This window comes from Macaca fascicularis, chromosome 13 (genome assembly GCF_037993035.2).
Source record: "Macaca fascicularis isolate 582-1 chromosome 13, T2T-MFA8v1.1".
Taxonomy (NCBI): Eukaryota; Metazoa; Chordata; class Mammalia; order Primates; family Cercopithecidae; genus Macaca; species Macaca fascicularis.
The window spans coordinates 66,215,483-66,240,819 of record NC_088387.1 but is presented as its reverse complement, the minus strand read 5'-3'; the positions used below and the strand labels follow the sequence as shown (position 1 = coordinate 66,240,819).

The 25,337-nt window shown below is 37.1% G+C and overlaps 1 protein-coding gene across 35 annotated transcripts in view; it reads right to left on the bottom strand.

Moving 5' to 3' along the window:
• The window catches only part of PPP4R3B (protein phosphatase 4 regulatory subunit 3B), a 72,061-nt gene that overhangs the window by 32,255 nt on the left and 14,469 nt on the right, over positions 1-25,337 (bottom strand). For 26 of the 35 annotated variants that reach the window (XR_012422369.1, XR_012422370.1, XR_012422368.1 and 23 more), the window contains exons 4-8: positions 20,309-20,932; positions 10,983-11,060; positions 8,729-8,845; positions 7,139-7,255; positions 1,323-1,454 (exon numbers count right to left, since the gene is read on the bottom strand). Coding sequence is in view for 29 of the 35 variants with exons in the window: in XM_045369288.3 (XP_045225223.1) it covers positions 1,323-1,454; positions 7,139-7,255; positions 8,729-8,845; positions 10,983-11,060; positions 20,309-20,932 (1,068 nt within the window). In the remaining 6 variants the exon portion in view is untranslated. Of the gene's footprint in view, positions 1-1,322; positions 1,455-7,138; positions 7,256-8,728; positions 8,846-10,982; positions 11,061-13,121; positions 13,247-20,308; positions 20,933-25,337 lie in introns of those variants that run through there. The other 9 variants (XR_012422371.1, XM_074011745.1, XM_074011746.1 and 6 more) reach the window with 2 other exon arrangements.

Below are 25,337 nucleotides of genomic sequence, written 5' to 3'. Positions count from 1 at the left end.
GATTTTAAGTGTTCTCAACAAAAATAGAAAACATATAAAACACACACAAAATAAATAACATGTAAGTCAGAACAGCATACACCATAATCACTATGGATCCCATTTGTCTCTCTCTCTTTGCAGTGTATTGAGTTTTTCCCAAGAATGTAACAAAGAGAGAAAATTCTCTCAACTTTAAAAATAACATTCAAATGTGGGGAAAAGGCACATATGAATCTGTTTTGGAAGAATAAAAATTTTTAGAAAGAAAAAGAACCAATTAAGCCCATGTGATAGCAACTTAACTACTTAAAATTTGGAACCCCAGATTTCACCAACTCTATCCAAATTTTAAAAACCACTGAATAACGTTATCAAGCCACTAGATGAAAAGACAAAATTTAAATCAATTTTTAGCATTTTAAAATTTTATAATTTGAAAATTTGGAAAATAATGTCTATGGATTTTGCCACTATTTTTTACACAATTGGGCATACAAATTTGTAATGATTTAAAAACATTGTACATATTCTCTAAATATGAAGGAAATTTTATAAAGAAAATATTCCTCCATATTGAGAGAATGACTATTAATATTCTGGAGTATCTAATCCTTAAGTATTAAGGAGTTACTCCTTAAATCTTTTTAAATGTCTTATGTAATTAAGATCATTCAGTATAAATTTTTCCTTTTTTATTGTGATAAAATCACACAACATAAAACTTGCTATTTAAAAATTTATTGGTCAGGCGCAGTGGCTCACACCTGTAATCCCAGCACTCTGGGAGGCCCAGGTGGGTGGATCATCTGAGGGCAGGGGTTCAAGACCAGCCTGACCAACATGGTGAAACCGCATCTCTACTAAAAATACAAAAATTAACCGGGTGTGGTGGCATGCATCTGTAGTCCCAGCTACTCTGGAGGCTGAGAAAGGAGAATTATTTGAACCAAAGAGGCAGAGGTTGCAGTGACCCAAGATTGCGCCACTGCACTCCAGCTTGGCGACAGAGTGAGACTCCATCTCAAAATAATAATAATAATAATTTTATCATTTTTAAGTGTACAGTTTAGTAGTGTTAAGTATATTCACACTGTTGTGTATTAAATTTTAAGAAATTAACACATAGAGGCCAAGGGCCATAAATGGAATTCTTAACATTTTACTAAGATTTTAATAGATTACAATTTTGTATTTTACCACAAATGAATTGCTGTAAGAATCCACTGCTACTTAAATACCAACTGGACAAATACTTAAAATACTTGTTTCTCAAGATTTTATTACAAAGCCACCTAAAACTGACTAGGTCAAAACATTTTTATCTCAGAATAATTTCTTACATTAGTTGTAGCCAGCATGTTCTCTGGATCAATTAGAGTACGAAGAAGTCCCATTAACTGAACAGCGCCTCCTAGCTCAGGATCAGTATCACAGATCATTTGTTCAATTACCACATTAATAAGAAGAATATCCTGGTGGCAAAACAAAACAAAACAAAACAAAACAAAACATGTTTCCATTAGACCTGGTATAGATCTAAGACAAAAACACCAACTGAAAGAGCAAAGTGAGAATTATATAGAGAAAAAAACAAAGAATGGAATAGCTTATTTAAACTTTTATTCCTACTGCTTTTGAAGGTTCTATAAAATACTACACTAGAGTGAAAAAAATGCCACTCCAGAAAAAAAAAAAAAAAAGAAGAAGAAGAAAAAAAAAAACCCCACAAAAGCAGAGCATGCTGCAACTTATAGGAAGTGGAAAACAATTCTTTAGCAGTAACTCTTATTCATTTTGAGTTTCAGATTCAGGCATAAATTTAGAGGTTGACTAAACAAACAAGATCATGTGACCCTAAGACATAAATTATCTCAGCCTCTAACTAGTAAATCCTTCCTAGCAAAAAAAAAAAAAAAAAAGAAAAAAACAGAAAAAATGACCAAAAATAACCCAGTACACAACTCTTCATGCAAGAAGACACTGTGTTATATAACAATCTAATATCAGCTAGATTTGCTACATTAGTAACATGCTCTTGGGTTTTCTATTTATTTATTTATTTATTTATTTATTTATTGATTGAAACGGAGTCTTATTCTCTTGCCCAGGCTGGAGTGCTGTGGGGCAATCTGGGCTCAGTGCAACCTCACAAAAGAGTCTCCTGCCTCAGCCTCTTGAGTAGCTGGGATTAAAGGCGTGAGCCACCATGCCTGACTAATTTTTGTATTTTTGGTAGAGACTGTCCGGCTTCTAAGCTGCCATCTCTATTTTCTGATTGGGAAATATAAATAAAATTAGATGTTTACATTTGTTTCATTGATTCTAAAACAGATTTCTTAAAAATTTTAACCTCTTAATTAAGATACATTTTGTAATTGATGGCATTGGACAGTCACTATCAGCCAAGTGGTAATCATGACAAAATTACATAAAAATCTTTTACTGACACTGTCTTGTAAGATCAAGGAAATATTAGCATCTGCATATCTTAGGTTTGATGGATACAGTAAATAAGAGGAGAAAAGAAGAAATGGCAAGAGCAAGAATATTTTGAACCAGAGTAAAAATAACTGGTGGATGTTGTGAAAACATTTCCAGTTTGCTTAATACAAACACACAAGAATTTAATAAAAAGTCCATTAATTGGCTGGGTGCAATGGCCCACGTCTATAATTCCAGCCATTTGAGAGGCTGAGGCGGGAGGATTGCCTGAGGTCAGGAGTTCGAGAGCAGCCTGGCCAACATGGTGAAACCTCATCTCTACTAAAAATATAAAAAAATTATCTGGGTGTGGTGGTGGGTACCTGTAAACCCAGCTACTTGGGAGGCTGAGGCAGGGAGAATTGCTTGAACTCAGGAGGCAGAGGTTGCAGTGAGCCAAGATCGTGCCACTGCACTTCAGCCTGGGTGACAGAGCAGGACTCTGTCTTAAAAACAACCACTAACATAATTTGCTTTACAGCAACTTTAATGAATGCTTCTAAGTATGTGTGTGTGTGTGTAAGTAATACAGTTGGTCCTCTGCAACTGTAGGTTCCATACTCATGGATTCAACCAAGTAAGGATGAAAAATACTTGGGAAAGGAAAAAAAAAAAAAAGAATGGTTGTATCCATACCGAAATATGTACAGATTTTTTATTTTATTACTATTGTTATTATTCTCTAAACAATGTTTATTCTCTCAACAATACAGTATAACAACTATTTACATAGCATTTGCATTGTATCAGGTATTATAATCTAAAGTATAAGGGAAGATGTGCATAGGTTATATGCAAATTTTATGCCATTTTATATAACGGACTTGAGCATAAGTGGAGTTAGGTATCCTAGTGTCCCAGTGGGAGGGGAAGGTGGTTTCCTGGAACCCATCCCCCACAGATACTGAGGGATGACTATATATAACATATATATACACATACATATATAAAAACCAATACTTCTTTCAACTCATTCTGATTTGAAGAGCACAACTATAAGTAGCTCCTCAAGTTCTACAGAACGTAATGGTCCAAATTCTTAAGTCTGTGGAATGACAAACACCCTGGACAGAAAAAAATGAAAACTCAATCGTTTTGTTTTGTTTTGTTTGAGCAGGATCTTGCTATGTTGCCCGTGCTGGTCTTGAACTCCTAGGCTCAAGAGATCCTCCCACCTCATCCTGCCAAGTAGCTGAGATTACAGGCATGCACCACCACCACATCTGGCACATTCTTTTTTAAAAGTTGGGGGGATTTCCTGATATGACACACTGAAGGAAATGATACTTCTATGCCATTTCTGCCACAAAGAAGTAACTAGAATCTATCTAACTGTGAGGAAACAACAGACCAACCAAAGTTGTTGGATAACAGATCAGAAATTTTTGTTTTTGTCTTGGTTAAAATGGACATTACTGAGACAATGAATAAAATATGAATGAGTACTGTAGTTAGATGACAGTATTATAAAAATCTTAATATCATGATTTTGATAATTATACTGTGGTAATGTAAGAGTTTTTAGTTGGGGGCAGTGAAGTAACTAGGGGTAAAGGGACAGTTTGTCATCATTTCTGCACCTTATTCCTCAATGGTTCAGAAAGAAAATAATACCCATGTATGCATATGTATTTATACAAATGCAAGCATAAAAAGAATGACAAAACAAATGACAGATAAAATATTAACAATTGGGCCGGGTGCGGTGGCTCACGCCTGTAATCCCAGCACTTTGGGAGGCCGAGGAGGGCGGATCCCGAGGTCAGAAGTTCGAGACCAGCCTGACCAACATGATGAAACGCCATCTCTACTAAAAATACAAAAATTAGCCAGGCAAGGTGATGTGCACCTGTAATCCCAGCTACTCAGGAGGCTGAGGCAGGAGAATCGCTTGAACCAGGGAGGCGGACGTTGCAGTGAGCCGAGATCGCGCTACTGCACTCCAGCCTGGGTGACAGAGTGAAGACTCCGTCTCAAAAAAAAAAAAAAACAAAACACACAACTGGGGAATTTATGTGAAGGGTATCTGGGAGTTCGTTTTATTATTATTGTGACTTGGAGAAATTTTAAGAAATAAAATGTGACCTAATGCAAAATACTGAAAGGTCAATCTATAGAGATTAACTTATGTATTTCCTAACTTCTTTTTATGATAAATCTCAGATATATAAAGAACTAGAGAGAACAATACAATAAATCCCATGTATCCATCCCAGCTTCAACAATTATTAATTCACGACCAATCTTGTTTAATACACCAACTTATCTCTACACTACAGAATTTAGTTTGAAGCAAATTCCATATAAATATGTCAGCATAAATGTTTAAAATATAAGGATTCTTTTAAAATAACACAAATGTTATTATCATATCTAAAAAATTAACATGAGATTTTATTCTTAAATGAGAAAACACCTAACAAATCCAGTCAGGTTCTCTAAGTTTTACTGAATGTTTCAAAGGCCATTAATATAAAAATATATGCAATCTGTGGCATAACAAAAAGACGACATTATTGCTAAATTTACTCTTTCTGCTTGGATAGAAACAATGACTATAGTAAAATATGTTAATATTTCTTTTTATCTTAATACATATTTAAATATTGTAACCCATGTTGCCATAATCAAATCTGCTCCATAATACTTTACCAAAAGGAAATGTTTGAATGCTGAGCATTTATTTTAAAAGGGCACTAAAATATCAACTGCCACTGAATATACAGATAAGTCATTTTCTGTTTCCTTCCTAAAGGTCACCACCAGCCCAGTATAGAATTCAGCATGTAGAAGACTTAATTTGGGTTTTTTTTTGTAATTAGATTTATCTTCTCTTGTGGACTAAATTATTTTGAGGCAACACAGTTTTAAAATTGTAAAATTGTTAGCTCTCAGAAAATTCAGGAAAATGAAACCCCTTGAAGGTTGTTATAAGAAAAAAAAACACTGAGAAAGGAACTTTTCATAGTGAAAAAATCAATCGCTGCTTTTCTAAGTCTTATGCATCAATTAAACAAGAAATATTTCTAATTAAAACAGGAACCAAAGCTTGAAGAGTTAAGAATTCTGAAGTTAACAGTTTACTATGATCATGGTCTGAGATTGATTCATGGTCATTTTATGATAAATGCCTTTAATCACACACATCACTGAAAATGGAGCAATGGGAGTGTTAAATTTCAAAGTTATCTTTTGTAAAGGGTGGCATTAAGATAAACCAATGAGATTATAAAATTATTAATAAAGTAGGCATTTCTTTTTAAAGTCAGAATTAGCATTGTTTGATTTTTAAAATATATAGAGAGAACACAAAATATTACTTCTCTACTGACTATACTGCATTAGCCCAAGTTGATTCTAAAATAAAATCACTTTAAAAAACATTGAAAATAACTAACAAATATAGAAAGCATAAAGCTAAGGACACATTACAAGATTAAACACAAAACACATAAAACAACTATAATTCAATGGTAACTCATATAAGCATCAAATTAAAATTGGGAATCAAAAACTTTCCTTAAGAAGAGGATCAGACATGGTGGCTCATGCCTGTAATCCCAGCACTTTGGGGGGCTGAGACGGGTGGATCACCTGAGGTCAGGAGTTCGAGACCACCCTGAACAACATGGTGAAACCTCGTCTCTACCAAAAATACACAATTAGGCAGGCGTGGCGGTGCACAGAGGTTACAGTGAGCCAAGAATGCGCCATTGCACTCCAGCCTGAGCAACAAGAGCAAACCTCTGTCTCAAACAAACAAACAAACAAATAAAAAGGAAGACAATTATAATTACCTTCTACTTAAAACTAAGGCATTTTTAATGTTAAAAAAAAAGTACTTTAAATTATAGCTCTATGTTCATTTTGTCCTTAAAATAGCTTAAGGGGAAAATTTAAATATATCAGTAGTGGGAAAACACAATATTGGTCTCATTATTAAACTTTCTTTTTTAATTTCTTTTATTTCCACAGGTGGTTGGGGAACAGGTGGTGTTTGGTTACATGAGTAAGTTCTTTGGTGGCGATTTGTGAGATTTTGGTGCACCCATCACCCAAGCAGTATACACTGCACCCTATTTGTAGCTTTTTATCCTTCACCCCCTTCCCACCCTTTCCCTGAGTCCCCAAAGTCCACTGTGTCATTCTTACGCCTTTGCATCCTCATAGCTTAGCTCCCACTTGTAAGTTGAGAACATATGATGTTTGGTTTTCTATTCCTGAATTACTTCACTTAGAAAAATAGTCTCTAATCTCATCCAGTCATTATTAAACTTTAATTCCTACTTAAAACATATTCTTTGAACAAACAAAAGCAACTTTTTAGGTATCCTAGGTAAGTACCTGACCTGTAAATCTCCTAAGGCTTGAAATTACATTTTATTAACACTGGAAATTTAAGACCAATATTTACAAATCTGATTCTATTATAACCTGTTTATCTCAATACTGGTTTGAATATCTGGGTTTTTTGTTTGTTTGTTTTTTGTTTTTTTAAACAATAAACAAAATCAGTTGCCACATATTCTAATTTGGCCAAAGTCACAACTAGTCAGAAATCTAATATTTTATTTCCAAGAAAGATTAAGATTATGTTATGTTTTTTCTCTCAATAGTTTGCAAACACCCCTTACTCTACAGGTAATTCACATAGAACCACAGCATTATTACTTACGTCATCACTCTGCTGAGCTTCTTGCATTACAAACTCTCGGACCATAGATGGACTAAATTCTACTAGATAAGAAAATATATCTGTAGCAGCTGATCTGACTTGCAAATCATCCATGCCCTGATAAAAGGAAAACTAGGTTACTTAAGAGACTGTTAACAAAAGTTATTCTCACATTTCTTTTTTCTTTCCCAAATCCATACACTAGCTCTCAACTTTTTGGATTAAGATGTTTTACTGCAATCAATATGCATAACCTCGCCAGTATGGTCTTCCTTTCTTTTATAAATATTAAAACTTTTAGGCAATTCAATGATCAGTTTCTGCAGATTTTTACCACTGCAAATAAATATTCAGAGATTTTAAATATAAGAATTGGCACAGGATTATAAGGCAATGCTTTACAAATGCTGTAAAATATATGGGAAGGGGTTTTATTTAAATATATGTAAAAATTTGAATAATGTCTCCTAGCCAAGACTTCAAAGTCTTCCAGAATCTGCCTTTTGTCCTGAATTTGCCAAGGTTACCCTTAGTAACTGTTTCTATTTTCTGTGACTCACCTAATAGAGCATGCTTTTGAAAACTCTTTTTGGGCATTTCTACCCTTTTGTGCAACTTAGTTTTCTAAGGAAGTAACCCTAAATACTTTTCCCCTCCAACACATGAAGAGTATGTGACTTATAAGTTACAAAATCTTGAGGTGATTCTGAAAACACTCCCCAACCCAGCAGTTCTCAAAAGTGTGGTCCAGGGAATCCTGGTGAGCGGGGTCTAACATCCTTTTAGGAAGTATACAAGATTAAGACTATTTCATAATAATAAATAATACTAAGCCTTTGTCATTTTCACTCTCATTCAATCACAAGTACAGTGGGGTTTTCCAGAGGCTGCGTGACATATCATATCACCACAAATTAAATGTAGAAGCTGCTTTGTGAATCTAGACACCTTCTATAAAGCAAGGTATTAGAGAGATTAGCAGAAAAAAAAAAAAAGTAAAAAATGGTACTCTTTTCACTAAATTTTTTGTTTTGAAAAAATTATTTTTTCATAAAAGTTATATTGATTTCAATCTCAAGAAAATGTGGTGAAAAAAGTTCTATTATTTTTGTTAACATATAATAGGTTATCATTTTTAAACGAATACTTTAAAAATTTGTTTTAATTTTCCATAAAGTAAATACCAATGGGTAAAACTCATATAAACAAAAATCTAAGAATTATGCCCTAACAATGTGTTGCAGCATGAATCCCCTTGTTTCAGTCTGTCCTCATTCCACTCACTGATCTAAAAACAAAAGATATTTTACTGGCTTCTATGAAACACAATACTGTTACAGAAAAGAACATTCTTGCAAAAACGTGGGTTTTTTTACCCACTTGAAAGCATACTATATGCAAGTGATTACATACTGATGTTTAAAATTAAATAAAAATCTGAAACTGAAGATATTCTTGTAGTAATTCAATATAAGATAGCTAAACTATAGAACTGAATATACATTATTATAATATAGAGTTTCTCATCCATAATATAAGTCTATTACAAATTTACAACTTCAAAAACATGAAAAGAAACGGCATAATTACCATTACAATTTCAAGAGCTGGAAGAATTCCCAATTTTGCCAATGTTTTGAAAAATGCATCCCTGTTTTGAGGTTGTAATGTCTGAGAAAACGCACAAAATTCCTTGAAAAAATTAACCTGTAATGTTAGAAATTTTAGTGAGACGTTGATAAACATAAACTTGGGGCACACTATAGTAATAATCTACCATGGTGTGGTATTCACCCTTCTGAAGGATCTCATCTTTTTTGGAGTTTCCTGGCTCCTCAAAACTACATTAAAAACAAACTAAAAATTAGCACCCCATTAAAAGTAAAACTTGCATTACTGGACGCTGTTAAGCAGAAAGAGAAATCCACCAATAAAAGGTAAATGTAAGCGGGCTTTCTGAAAGATGCATCAAAAGCTGCTTTTTTCTTTTTTTTTCCAGTGAATAGCAGTGTTTGACAACACATCTTTCTAAGTGAACCTTTCAAATATGTTATTAGAACATTTTTATTACTCCATTGGGACCTTATAGGTCAACAGAGATATTTGGTGATAAAAGGCAAATGAGAGTATGCACACTTTGTTTAAGATGCTGGATTTGCCTATTGATCTATTAGTACGCAAAAATGCAAGATATACTTTTAATGGGGTGCTAATTTTTAATATGTTTTTAAATATCAGTTGTGAGGCACCAGGCTACTCTGAAAAGATGACATCTGGCGGGGCATAGTGGCTTGCGCCTGTAATCCCAACACTTTGGGAGGCTGAGGCAGGTGGATCACTTGATTCCAGGGGTTTGAGACCAGCCTGACCAACAGGTGAAACTCTGTCTCTACTAAAAATACAAAAATTAGCTGGGCATGGTGGCACGTGCCTGTAATCACAGCTACTCGGGAGGCTGAGGCACGAGAATCACTTGAACCCAGGTGGCAGAGGTTGCAGTGAGTTGAAATCGTGCCACTGCACTCCAGCCTGGGCAAAAGAGCAAGACTCTTTTTCAAAAAGAAAAAATAAAAAAAGATGAGATCTTTCAGAAGGTTAACATTGACCAATTAACTCTTTAAAGACATTCAGTGCAAAAATGCCAGGTAAGAAATTTGTTTTGAATTATGAACACATATTTTCACAGAAACCATCCTGTAACTCAACTCTAGCTGGGTCCCCAGTAATCTCCCAAAAACATAATACTGGTTTAAGGACTGAAATGTACATCAAAGCTTCCCTAGTCTAAAACACCACTATTACAATTGAGAAAACTAAGTAGGTTACTAGTAAGTAACTACACTAAAGATGACTTACAGGTTTTAAATCAGCCATCTTTCATTATTTTGTGAAATCCCAATAAATTAAAATCTGAAACTGAAGATATTATTTTAGTAATTCAATATCAGATAGCTAAATTATAGAACTGAATATGCATTACTATAATATATACTTTCCCTTCTCATCTCATTATATTTGAAAAAAATGTCAAACATCTGGCAAACGGCAATCACTATTCTCTTCCTCAAAATGGTTTATATCTCAAAGAAAATGCTTATAATAAAAAACAAAAAATCTCCAAAGAACCAAATTATTTACATCATTTATTCAGGAAGCATTTTCCTTATCTCTTGTTTAAAAAGAAAAGCATTGTGGCTGGGTGCAGTGGCTCATGCCTGTAATCCCAGCACTTTGGGAGGCTGAGGCGGGCGGATCACCTTAGGTCAGGAGTTCGAGACCAGCCTGACCAACATGGAGAAACTCCGTCTCTACTAAAAATACAAAATTAGCTGGGCGTGGTGATGCATGTCTGTAATCCCAGCTACTCGGGAAGCTGAGGCAGGAGAATCGCTTGAACCTGGGAGGCAGAGGTTGCGGTCAGCCGAGATCGCACCATTGCACTCCAGCCTGGGCAACAAGAGCGAAACTCCGCCTCAAAAAAAAAAAAAAAAAAGAAAAAAAGAAGCATCGCTATAATGTAAACTTCTGCAACTATAAAAACGTCTGAGTTTTGTAGTTGTGTTCTAACATAAGGCACTTATCTGGTTTGGGGATTTATAAGGCATACAATGGTGGGGGGTGATACATCAGAGCATCCTAAGAATTTTCTAAAATATACAAATTCTAGAAACAAACAAATTTTAGAAACTCTGAATAATCATTTTGCAGTTCAATTTAAATACACACTTTTCATCTCTTACTAATCTAATTACAAAAAATTGTCTCAAGTTAGCAAATTCAAGATTAAAAGTTGTGCATGTCAAAAGAATAAGTGCTCTATAAGAGTTTGAATTTCATAACTTACCAATTCACGCCGTTTATCATCATCTGTAGCCTCATCTGTTAATTGTGCAAAAACTTCAGACAAAAACTTCTCATCTTCCTGCATGAAAAAAATAATTACTATGAAATATTAACAAAAAGATAAGGTTATACTCATTTATATGACTTACACAAATTATAAAAAATAGCTGACAAGTAGCATTTTCATTATGAAACCTAATATTCTGGGGTATATTTGTGTGTTAAAATTTTGTAAAATTTGATTACACCATTCAATTCTTGTTATAAATACATCAATATCTACTTTAACTAAAAACCTCAACTACAAATAACTCTTTGGAAACCAAAAATATTTGTTCTAGAGGTGTTATGTGAAAACTCACTGAATTTAGATTCTCTAGCCCCCTTTCAGGGTCTACTTTCTCTTAATTTAAACATAATTCAAACAAGTCTAAGGATCTTATTGTTAGTCCATAACAGATTAGAAAAACAGAAGAATTATAAGACAAGGAACAAGGAAAACAGTAAAGGAGGCTGAATTCTGGCAGCAGATAAAGTTACAAAGCTATTTAAAATACAAGAACTCATAAAATACAGTAACCTACAACTGGTGCAGAGTCTTACACGTTCTTGTGGTCCCCAAGGATATAACTAAATGACAAAACACTACAATAACTGCTTTTCATACTAATGACTCTGAGGTATTAAAAAGAAAGACAAGTGCTAATTTCTCCAGGCGTTGTTTAAAAGGACAAACAAAAATTTAGTCAAGCATGTACTTTTAAAAAATAAATTTGTGGGCTGGGTGCGGTGGCTCACGCCTGCAATTCCAGCACTTTGGGAGGCTGAGGCGGGTGGATCACCTGAGGTCGGGAGTTTGAGACCAGCCTGACCAACATGGAGTAACCCCATCTCTACTAAGAATACAAAACTAGCCAGGCGTGGTGGCACATGCCTGTAATCCCAGCTACTAGGGAGGCTGAGACAGGAGAATCGCTTGAACCTGGGAGGCAGAGGTTGCGGTGAGCCGAGACTGTGCCATTGCACTCCAGCCTGGGCAACAACTCAACAACAACAACAACAAAATAATAATAATCATAAATAAATTTGTGTGTCTAAAGTCTAGAAGGAGTACACGTTAGAATGTTAACTATGGTTATTGCTTGGTGATAGGTTATGAGTGATTTTCTTTTTTGGTTATCTATATTTTCTAATTTTCTACAAAGACTATTAAATTACAAAAGAAAAAATGGGCATAAATATTAAAATTCACCTTAGAGAAGATTTCATCAAAATCTGCTAAAAAATTGATGGAAATTATTGGTGGTTTTAAGCTTCAGTTATCTTCAAAATTCATTTTTATGAAATGTAATTTCCATTAAAGTAACTTGTTCTAAAAAAGTTTATAACAATAATATCTGTAGAGTTGATAGTAAAATAAAACCCTAACATTTAAAGGATACACCCCCAACTACCTGTCCTTTTTCTTACTGAGGATCATACATTAAGTGGTATCAATCCCTTAAGTCCTTTTTGAAATAAGGTGGAACATATATTTTTAAAAAATGAATAGAAACCACTACGTACAATCAGAGTATAACATGCTATTCCACTAAAAATCAATTGGTGCTACTCAAAGACAAGACACTGGTAGATAAATCATTTAGTTTGACTCAGAATGGTGTTTCCTTTGGTATTTCATTGACTCCTTTTGGACCTTATGCATTGCAGCCTGAACATCCATCTTTTGAGGGAGTTTATATGCATATGTAATCTTTTATTTAGCCCTTAAGTTACTTTTTCCTTTTTCTTTTTCTTGAGTCTCACTCTGTTGCCCAGGCTGGAGTGCAGTGGTACAAACATGGCTCACTGTAGCCTGGACCTCCTGGACTCAAGCAATCTTCCTCCCTCAGACTCCCATGTAACAGAGACCGTGGGCACGTGCCACCACACCTGCCTAATTTTTTAAACTTTTTGTAGAGATGGGGGGTGGTTCACTTTGTTGCCCAGGCTGGTATCGAACTCCTGGCCTCAAGCAATCCTCCCACCTCAGCCTCCCAAAGTGCCAGGACTACAGCCATGAGCCACCATGCCCAGCCTACTTTTTCGAAATACTTTTAGTCTCAATATTTTAGGTTAGGGTGAGTAAGTACATATTTACCTCCATTCACACCTTTTATAAATTTCTATTTTCCTGCATCTGTTGTAGATTACATCTTCATCCTTTACTACCTGAAAATTTAACTTTTTCAAAATATTTTCATAAGAAAAAAGTTCCAACTCCTTGATAAATGCAATTTCCCACTTGAATTCTTCTTATATGATTCGGTACTTGTGAGCTGATAAGTAGAACTGCATAAAATATTACAGATAGAAGCAATCTCAATTATTACAGTCCATTAAGAGAATGTGGATTCCTAGTATTTTTTCCTGATTTCCAGCATTACTCTTGCTATTATTCATTAAGCTATAAAAGCACTCTTTTCCAATATATTTATGAAGGAAGCAAATAATCAATAACTTAAAGCCTATCATATAGTTGAAATACTTACTCCAAAATCTCTGGTTCTCCAAGTAATCAAACTAATCTCTTTAGTTTTTCTTTTCTATTTGGTTTTAACAGCTCTTGTTTTAATAAAACCTATATATTTAAGTCAAAATTTGTGTGGCTGCTTTTCTGGATAACATAAAAAAAACACTGTGGGGAAAAAAAGAGGTTGCTTCTAAACAGTCTAAATCAAACTCTTTTCTTTGCAGTAATATAAATACAGGGCAAACAAAAGGAAAAATAGAACCCATTCATTTTTAGAAACATATAAACACAGAAACTTAGAATTAGATCAGATTTTGCAACATTGTTACAGAGACTGTCAAGTGCTATTTTAAATTTCAAGAGACTGAGGTCCAAAAAGTGAATTTTTCTGAGGGTAGTTAGTGACAGATGGATTTAGAATCCAGGCCTCCCAAATAATTAATGAGGTTTTTGTCACTCCTACTAGGTAAACCACAGGACAGGTTCCTAAGTATTTCAAACTTCAAACATAAGTTTGAAGTTGAATCAAACTTATGAATCAAATCAAAGCGAAAGATACACACTCAAGCTGGAATGGGCCAAATCTAGTACGATAAAATTTAATATATTAAATCCTGTACTTGAATCCAAAGAAAAATCCTAAAAACAAAATGAAAAGCCCTATTACTCTAAACAGTCTTTCAAACAGTATTTGAAGATTTTACATATTTAATTTGTAACTGGGATGGAAAGTTAGAAATTTTTCTCTCTTGGTGCCAAAACCTTAGTATCTGCAAAATATGTTAAAAGGAAAACTAAACCGCGGATCCTGCTGGGCTAATTTTAAGCTTAACTCTTACCTATGGAATAGCAGAAATATGTATATAATATAATATATGTAAATGTGTTAAAATGTCAACATTTGAGATTTCTGTCCTCTATCATTTCTAGTAAGGAGAGAAATTAAAACGTTCTGTTCTGAAAAGGATCTTATTCTGTAGCTGTTTGTGCAGAAACAACCTCACTTTATTTGCTTTCAAAAATTTAATTTCTGGCTGGGGGCAGTGGCTCATGCCTGTAATCCCAGCACTCTGGGAGGCTGAGGCGGGCGGATCACCTGAGGTTGGGAGTTGGAGACCAGCCTGGCCAACACAGTGAAACTCTGTCTATACTAAAAATACAAAAATTAGCCAGGCGTGGTGGCTGCTGCCTGTTATCCCAGCTTCCGGGGAGGCTGAAGCTTGAGAATCACTTGAACCTGGGAGGCAGAGGCTGCAGTGAGCCAAGATGGCGCCACTGCACTCCAGCCTGGGTGACAGAGGGAGACTGTCTCAAAAAAAAAAAAAAATAATAATTACTAAAACATTTTAAAAGAATGTTGCTCAATTCTGGGCTCAGGGGATTTTGATCTGCAATTAGGTAGAAAATTCAGAGTCGCAAAAGTCTTCTGTTCCTATCATGCTTAAGACATTGTCAACATGTCTTAGCACACATACTAGGAGCCAGTGACTATGCTAAGTACTTCCATATAATGCAACAGTTAATTAACCTAATTTAGGCTAGGATTTATAAGGACCTTTGTACTACCTCACTTTGGCCCAGTTACATAAAATTCTTACATATTCACTTGCCTTCTACAACTCACACAGCAGCAAGTTAATGCTCATTTAAGAAACCACAGGTGGCCAGGCGTGGTGGCTCACTCCTGTAATCCCAACACTTTGGGAGGCTGAGGTAGGCGGATCACAAGGTCAGGAGATTGAGACCGTCCTGGCTAACGCGGTGAAACCCCGTCTCTACTAAAAACACAAAAAATTAGCTGGGCTAGTGGTGGGTGCCTGTAGTCCCAGCTACTCGGGAGGCTGAGGCAGGAGAATGGCGTGAACCCGGGAGGTGGAGCTTGCAGTGAGCTGAGATCATGCCACTGCAATCCAGCCTGGGGGACAGAGCGAGACTCCATCTCAAAAAAAAAAAAAAAAAAAAAAGAAACTACAAGTGAGTGTACTAGATAGCCAGATAGGTATCTGGAAACACCTACTACCTAGCCAAAAATTTCTACATGGAAATCTCAGAGTGAGACTTTAGGAAATAAGGGCTTAGAGGCCACTGCAGGGCCAGGTATGGTGGTTCACGCCTGTTATCCCAACACTTTTGAAGCCTTGAGGCCAGGTAAGAACAGTTTAGGCAACATAGCAAAACCCCCACCTCTACAAAAAATAAAATAAAATAGAGACCACTGGCCACAATCTTATTTCTTTCCTTTTCACACATAGTTGAAAACACAATTCATACCCAAAGGAAAAAAATGCATTATATTAAAAAGACACTTGCACTTGTATGTTGATCGCAGCACTATTCACGATAGCAAAGTCATGGAACCCACCTAAGTGTCTACCAAAAGATGATTAGACAAACAAAATGGGGTGTATATATATACTGTGGAATACAAACGAAATGTTAAAAAAGAATGAAATCATGTCTTTCGTAGCAACGTGAATGGAGCTGGAGGCCATTATCCTAAGTGAACTCAGAGGCAGAAAATCATACAGTGCACGTTCTCACTTACAAGTGGGTACACATGGACATTAAGATGGAGATAACAGACACTGGGAACTCCAAAAAGGGGTAGGATGGGAGGGGAATGAAGGTTTCAAAATTATCTACTGGGCACCGTGTTCAACATCTGAGTGATGGGTACACTAGAAGCCCAATCTCCACCATTACTCATGCAATACCCATGTAACAAAGCACCCTCTGAATCTAAAAAAAAAAAAAAAAAAAAAAATCAACATCTTTGCTGGCACATAAGAGATAATTAAGTAGTAAACCTTACGTAAATAACAGTTCACAGAATCTGGCTATTTCATGAAATGCATCTCATGAAGCAGAAATGATTAAGTCTTCTTTTAGGAAAAGAAAAAGCTGCACTTGATTTACGTAATTATAGCCTTCACAAATAAACCTATTGTAAAATACATAAAATGACATACAAAGGTTTACAAATATTTATAGTTTACATAATTTATTTTCTGAATATATAAAAGTATTTACAATTTACTATTATGAATTTGGAAACCCTTCTGAAGACAAGAACAGTCATGTGAAAGCTACATTTGAGCTTCTGTTACTGGGTTCCCTTTTTATCAACTACAGACTGTGACTCTATTTCCAATCTCCTAAGATTATTAAACGTTTTTCTGTCAACAAGTGAAATAGCACCCTGAATTGTATACTATGGTTTAAAAATAAACAGGTCCTATATATTATAAAAAGAACCTGATGTGTACATCTAACCTTCCCCACACTCATTATTGGGGAATAACAAAAAATTGGTAGGTGAATAAATGATCTGAAAGAAAAGTAAATCCTACATAAAAAAATAAAGTAACAATAATAGGTGGCTATTGGTGGGAAATGTCACAAAATGAAGTCTATTAGCTGGCACTAAGTCAGAGACAGAATTCAATTATTTGTATCAGGACCCTTTCAAACTCTTTTTTTTTTTTTTTTTCAGATAGTCTCGCTCTGTCACCCTGGCTGGAGTACAGTGGTGCAATCTCAGCTCACTGCAACCTCCGCCTCCTGGGTTCAAGCAATTCTCCCACTTCAGCCTCCTGAGTAGCTGGGATTACAGGCATGTGCCACCATGCCTGGCTAATTTTTGTATTTTTAGTAGAGATGGCGTTTTGCCATGTTGGTCAGGCTGGTCTCAAACTCCTGACCACAAGTGATCCTCTTGCCTTGGCCTTCCAAAGTGCTGGGATTACAGGCATGAGCCACCACACCTGGCCTAAACTCTTAAGAATTATGCAGAGGCTGGGTACAGTGGCTCACACCTATAATCTCAGCACTTTGGGAGGGTGAGGAGGATCACTTGAGGCCAGGAGTTTGAGACCAGCCTGGGCAATACAGTCAGATCCTGTCTCTATATAAAAAATAAAATGAATTTTAAAAAATTATGGAGGACCCTGAAGAGCTTTCATTATGCACGTTATGTTCATCAATATTTACCATAATTACAATTAAAACCAAGACTTGTGAAAATATTTATGAATTCATTTTTTAAAATAAGTTATTTTATGTTTATATAAATGTTTTAAGAGAAACGGCTATATGATCCAAAATTTTAAACTTTTAGTAAAAAGAGTAGCCCCTTTTACATTTTTGCAAATCTCAATATCTGGCTTAACAGAAGACAACTAGATACTCATTTATCTTTTTTGTCATTCAATTTGTTGCAATATGTTCTTTAGGCAAAAGTACATGAAAAAAAACCACACAGCCTCACACTGACATCAAACTAGAAAAAGGAAAACCTCATAAATGCCTCCAAGAGGGTCTCAGGGACTTTCAGAGGTCCACAAACCACACTCTGAGATCCATAACACTAAGTATATAGTAGCTGCTCAATAAATTTAGTGATTGATATGGAAATAACAAAAGCAGTTATGCAGAAAGCTTAGTATAGTCTACCGTTACAAGTACTTTAAAAGCATGCTTTTTATACTGTTAGGGTGTAAAGGATTAACATGATAAATATAGTATAAAGCTCCTATTTCACAACTCATGAGACAGAATAAAATCACCTTCTTATAGCAAATAGCCACATACTCATATACACCCCAATAATAACAGTATCTCTCAAAATGGAAGAAAAGATACTTTTAACCCTTTCCCCAATTAGAAAAAAAAAGTGCAGCTTGCTGCCAACACTCATTTCATTTTACATAAACACGCTCTTTGAGGCTGAAGCAAATCTGATTTTCAATGTGAAAATAAAATATAAAAACGTTCCTGGAGTTACTTCTAAACAGAACTAACATCAGAATTGTTTGAATCATCAAAATCGTCTATTTAAAAAAAAATCAGATTCATCAAATGAATCTTTGGCCAACAAATGTTTGAGAACGACATTAATATCATGGGCAGGAATGCTATGTTTTCTAGAATTAATATACCACAGCAATGCGAAAATAATAATAAAAGCTAGGTATTTTGTGGCAAAGCTGTCTCAGGGTAAATGCTGCAGCCAAGCATTATTGGCGAGTATTCGCGGGACAGACAGGAAAAACGTTAAATATAGCTGCATCAGCCAGGTGCGGCGGCTCACACCTATAATTCCAGCACTGTGGGAGGCCAAGGAGGGTGGATCACCTGAGGTCAGGAGTTTGAGACCAGCCTGGCCAACATGGTGAAACCCTGTTTCTACTAAAAATACAAAAAAATTAGTCGAGCGTGGTGGCACACACCTGTAATCCCAGCTACTGGGGAGGCTGAGGCAGGAGAATCGCTTGAACCCAGAAGATGGAGGTTGCAATGAGCCAAAATCACACCACTGCACTCCAGCTTGGGCAACAAGAGTGAAACTCCATCTCAAAATAATAACAATAATAATAATAATAATAATAAATAGCTGCATCATCGATATATATAATAAACAAATTCATAAAGAGTAGAATAGTGATTAACAAGAGCTGGAAAGAGGGAATATGGGTAGTTACTGTTCAATGGGTTGAGTTTCTGTTTGGGATGATGAAAAAGTTCTGTAAATGGATAGTGGTGACTGTTGCATAACACTGCGAATATACTTAATGTCAATGAATTGTACACTTAAAAATTGTTAAAACTGGCTGGGCGCAGTGGCTCACGCCTGTAATCCCAGCACTTAGGGAGGCCGAGGTGGGTGGATCACCTCAGGTCAGGAATTCGAGACCAGCCTGACCAACATGGAGAAATCCCCCTCTACTAAAAATACAAAAAATTGGGCCGGGCGCGGTGGCTCACGCCTGTAATCCCAGCACTTTGGGAGGCCGAGGCGGGTGGATCACAAGATCAGGAGATCGAGACCATCCTGGCTAACACGGTGAAACCCCATCTCCACCAAAAACACAAAAAATTAGCCTGGGGCGGTGGCAGGCGCCTGCAGTCCCAGCTACTCAGGAAGCTGAGGCAGGAGAATGGCCTGAACCCCGGAGGCGGAGCTTGCAGTGAGCCAAGAGCACACCATTGCACTCCAGCCTGGGCTATAGAGCAAGACTCCATCTCAAAAAAAAACCAACAACAAAAAAAATCAGCTGGGCATGCTGGCGCATGCCTGTAATCCCAGCTACTCAGGAGGCTGAGACAGGAGAATCACTTCTCTCTGCCAAGAGGCGGAGGTTGTAGTGAGCAGAGATCATGTCATTGCACTCCAGCTTGGGCAACAAGAACAAAACTCCATCTCAAAAAATAAACAAATAAATAGTTAAAACGGTGAATTTTATGTTATGTATATTCTACCTGAATTTTAGAAACACAAATATTATATTTTATAAAAAGCTGAAACATAGACCACTTAAAAATATAAAAGGCTGGGCCAGGCACAGTGGCTCACACCTATAATCCCAGCACTTTAGGAAGCTGAGGCAAGCGGATTGCCTGAGCTCAGGAGTTCGACACCAGCCTGGGCAACACAGTGAAACCCCTTCTCTACTAAAAATACAAAAAATCAGCTGGGCATGGTGGCGCACACCTGTAGTCCCAGCTAATTGGGAGGCTGAGGAAGAAGAATTGTTTGAACCCGGGAGGCGCAGGTTGCAGTGAGCCGAGATTGTGCCACTGCATTCCAGCCTGGGTGACAGAATGAGACTCCAATTCAAAAAAACAAACAAATAAAAGGTTGCACTAAAACCACAAGATATAAAGTCCTAATTTCTTTTGTTTACTTTAAATATACTTAATAATGCATTTAAACAAAATAAATCTTTCAAAAAACAGAGGGTAAAAACACCAGCTTGAACTATTAAGGGAACTAAGTATCTGAAAAATGGAATTGTGAAGAATATCTTTTTACTTACCTGCAACATGCTGACTATCTCAACTTTGTTGAAGAAAATAAAAGACGTAAGAGTAGAAAGAAAATTCTCTTCAAAAACAGATGGTGTGGGCAAAATGATGTCCTGAATGTACTGTACCCTGTAAGTCTGATGTATTTTTTGCCTTAGTTCAGAGTCTGTTATTGGTATAACTTCCTTAAACTTTGCAGTTTTGGTCAAGAATTCTCTATGTCTTTTTGGCTGAGCCAAAGCAGGGTCATATTCAAGGCATCCCACGACATCCATGATACACTCATCAGAAAACATTACCTCAAAAAGAGTTGCCTTATTTAGGAATAAGATTCCTCTAATAATTTCATACAAATGGTGTAAGCCTTCAGTGTTTTCTAGGTTCTCACAAGCTTGGAACAGCTGCAGTAGTTTTTTAATATAGCCTTCATTTTCCAAGGCGAGAGCCAGCTTTTCCCTACGGATAGGTGAGGAGAGCACTGAGGTAACTAAGTCAGCAATCTCTTCAAGTTTATTGAGTTCACATGTGGGCAGGTCAATCAGATGACTAGTTTCAGGCATTTCTTCAAATCGTTCTTCTTCAGATTCATCAATGAGGTCCTGTGTGACTTCCACTGATGGGTCTTTACCTTGAACCTAAAAATATCCAAGTATACAGCTAATTACCTTAAAATACAAAAGAATTCAAAATTTTGGAAAGCAAATCCCTGACCACTGAATTTAAGTAAAATATCTTGCAAAGAAAAATATTAGTAATAGTCACTACTAATTTATTATTATTTTTAATAGAAACAGGATCTAACTCTGTTGCCTAGGCTGGGGTGCAGCGGTGCGATCATAGCTCACTGTGACACTAAACTCCTGGGCTCGAGTGATCCTCCTGCCTCAGCCTCCCAAGTGGCTGAGACTACAGGCATGTGCCACCACACCTAGCTAACACTTTTACTTTTTGTGGAGACAGTGTCTCACTATGTTGTCACTACGACTAGCCAGGCACGGTGGCTCACGCCTGTAATCCCAGCACTTTAGGTGGCTGAGGCAGGCGGGTCACTTGAGGTCAGGGGTTCAAAATCAGCCTGGGCAACATGGTGAAACCCCATCTCTACTAAAAATACAAAAATTAGCAAGGTGTGGTGGCATATGCCTGTAATCTCAGCTACTCAGGTGGCTGAGGCAGGAGAATCACTTGAACCTGGAAGGTGGAGCCTGGAAGGTGGAGCCTGGAAGGTGGAGGCTGCAGTGAGCTGAGATTGCACCACTGCACTCCAGCCTGGGAGACAGAGCAAGACTCTGTCTCAAAAAATAAAATAAAAAAATAAAATAAAATAAAATGAATTCTCTTCCAGCTTGGTCCCTGAATGACTCACATGAGCAGGGCCCCTTCCCCTATTGGTCAAACAGCATTAAGGATAAATCAACTTTTGTTGTCACAAGCCATTGAAATTTTAGGATTGTATTGCTACAACACAATCTGATTATAACATCTCAAAGATAGCCAATGAACTCTGCTGTATGGATTCACAATAAATCTACACTATAGATAGGGTTTTTCAATAAAAATTCTCTATTCCATAATCCTATCGTCATCCCTTACAGCTGCTGCTTTAAATTTTTTTTTCACTTTCCAACTTCTCAAACATTACCTTCACCTTTAAGTCTCAGAAGATAAGAGGTTTCCTTTGAATAAAAAGTCCATCAGTACTCAACTTCCTCTAACATTTCTCCATCTCATAACTTACCTTCACACATTTCTTTCATTCACTTCAAAGAAAATGTCCATACCATTTCCTAAGGTTAACATTTCCATATGTACTTCTAAATTTATGCTTTCTCAAAGCTAAACATATCAAAATTATCTTTGCTCTTGTTTTTATAATTTATTTATCTACAATGGTTCCTTCTATTTCATCATCTCCATTCCCCTTAAGACACTCTGAACCATCTGAACCATCAAACTTTTTCAGGGAAGCTTTTTTGTTCTATTTTCTCATTATAAGGGCTTAAGCTTGGGCGTGGTGGCTCACTCCTATAATCCCAGCACTTTGGGAGGCCGAGGCGGGCAGATCACCTGAGGTTGGGAGTTCAAGACCAGCCTGACCAACATGGAGAAACCCCGTCTCTACTAAAAGTACAAAATTAGCTGGGCATGGTGGTGCATGCCCGTAATCCCAGCTACTTGAGAGGCTGAGGCAGGAGAACCGCTTGAACCCAGGAGGCGGAGGTTGCAGTGAGCCAAGATCATGCCATTGCACTCCAGCCTGGGCAACAAGAGTGAAACTCTGTCACACACACACACACACACACACAAAAAAGGCAGGGGAGGGGGGTGGTTAAATTAAGTAATATGGCGCTTATTGAAACTGAAATTGTTCTTTCAAAGATCAGCAATGACTTCCCAGAACTGAAAAAGTAAAACATGACGTATAATTCTGTGAAATATCATGCAGTAGTTAGGAGCAAAAAACTAAATACATATTCAGCAACATGCATAGACTTTAAGAAGTAGAGTACTGAGTGGTACAGTAAAGAGTTAACTTTGCTGGACCATCCCTTCCATCTAATATCCCTTCCAAAGGTGGAAAAGTCTGAATAAAAATCAATGACAAAGAATAAATATAAAATTTTTAAAAATAACGACAAATGGAAAGGAGAAACAGTAAAAGAGGAAAAAAAAATGAAAAAATGAGTAACGTAAGAAGGAAAATTCAGTATTAACATTGGTGCCTAAGCTGGGGGCTGTCACTCATGCCTGTAATCTCAGCACTTTGGGAGGCTGAGGCAGGCAGATCACAAGCTCAGGAGTTCAAGACCAGCCTGTGCAACATGATGAAACCTCGTCTCTACAAAAAATACAAAAATTAGCCAGGCATGGTGGCGCACACCTGTAGTCCCAGCTATTAGCAGGCTGAAGTAGGAGAATCCCTTGAGCCTGGGAGGCAGAGGTTGCAGTGAGCTGAGATCACACCACTGCATTCTAGCCTGGGGACAGCTAGACGATGTCTCAAAAAAAAAAAAAAAAAGCAAAAAAAAAAAAAGCAGTGATGCCTCAAGAAAGGCTGAAGGCCAAGAGATGACATTGTCTCTTGGCTCAGTTATAACAGATGCCTGGAAGGGTGAAGCAATAGGTTTGCCAAGACCACCCCTCCTCTTGAAACCTGACTAGGTTAAATGGCAGCCGGTAAGCTTCGAAGAATGACACTGCTCTGGGAGACATTTCATCATACAATATGATGATGAACCAGACCAACTGTTGTTTTTTTTTTGAGACAGAGTCTCGCTCTGTAGCTCAGGCTGGAGTGCAGTGGCGCAATCTTGGCTCACTGCAAGCTCTGCCTCCCGGGTTCTCGCCATTCTCCTGCCTCAGCCTCCTAAGTAGCTGGGACTACAGGCGCCCACCACCACGTCTGGCTAATTTTTTGTATTTTTAGTAGAGACGGGGTTTCACTGTGTTAGCCAGGATGGTCTCAATCTCCTGACCTCGTGATACGCACGCCTTGGCCTCTCAAAGTGCCGGGATTACAGGCGTGAGCCACCATGCCCAGCCCCAGACCAACTGTTAATGACTAAGTGGGATTCTAGTAATGTGCTAGAATCTATCAACTGTTACTTTTCAAGTTACATCTACTACCATACTGTGATATGGTGTAACACTAGTATTGTTCATCCAACTACCTTATCTACATAAATCTTATAATACTGATATTGATGATCAAATGTACTGGGATATTGAGTTAAAGCTTCCTGAGGATGTAATGCTGATAGAAAAATCACTGGCCCATGCTGAGTTATTTGAATAATTAAACTAAGAAAAAGGAAAGTCACTGGCCCTACAGAATCATGGTCTGGAACCTAAGAAGAAGAAAAAAAATCACTGGACTGACAAAAAGCTGGATTTTGTTGACTATCAGTTTCTATGGTATACAGTTCTGTACAAGTTTATCATAAGGTAAAATCTGCAGATGAAGGAGAGAAATAAGAAATCAAAGTAGTACAAAAATACAAAAGGTATGACACGGTTTTACAGGAAAAGTTAGTTGTGTCTTCAAACCTGTTTCTACTCCACACTGGACCCAAATGCTAGGTATATTCATACTGATATTATTTCTCCATCTGTGATATAAATCCTATACTAAATGTAGATGCTCACACAAATATGATCATTTTGGTGTAAGAGAGTCTTGGTCAAGGAGTGGCCTGTGCAGTAAAGGACTGACCTTGCCAAAGGAAAAGTTTGGCCCTTATCTAGCTCCAGAGAGGTAAACTCTAAGCACTCAGAATATCCTGCTTCATAATAGTGTTTTTGTTTACCTGGGGGCCTTCACCTATGCCAGACATACTATACTAACAATGTGGTATATGGTGGGGGCCTTGGACCACAAGATATTCTTGACCTCTGGAGGTGCTGGAATAAGGTTAGCCACACAGGTGGTAAGCCATGCTTACGTAAACCCTAATCCCCAATGAAAACCCTGGACACAAAGGTTTGGGTAAACTTCTCTGGTTGGCCGTACTGAATGTGTGCTGCCATATATCACTGCTGGGAGAAAGAAGTAAGTGCTGTCTGCATGATTCCACTGGGGGAGAGAATTGGAAGCTCAAGCCTGGAACTCTCCTAGACCCTACCCTATGCACCTTTTCCCATTGGCTATTTGAATCTGTATCATTTTGCTGTAATAAACGGTAACTGTGAGTATAACGTTTTGCTGAATTCTGTTGAGTCTTTCCGATGAATTATGCAAACTGAGAGCATTCTTGGAGACCTCCTGAAACTACCTAAGTGAAAGCAGTAATAAACAAATTTCCACAAAAATTTCTAGGACTAACACATTTTTTTTTTTTTTTTTGAGACAGTCTTACTCTGTCGCCCAGGCTGGAGTACAGTAGCATGATCTTGGCTCACTGCAACCTCCCTCACAGGTTCGAGCTATTCTCCTGCCTCAGTCACCCTAGTGGCTGGGACTACAGGCATGCGCTACCACGCCCAGCTAATTTTTGTACTTTGAGTAGAGATGAGGTTTCACCGTGTTAGCCAGGCTGGTCT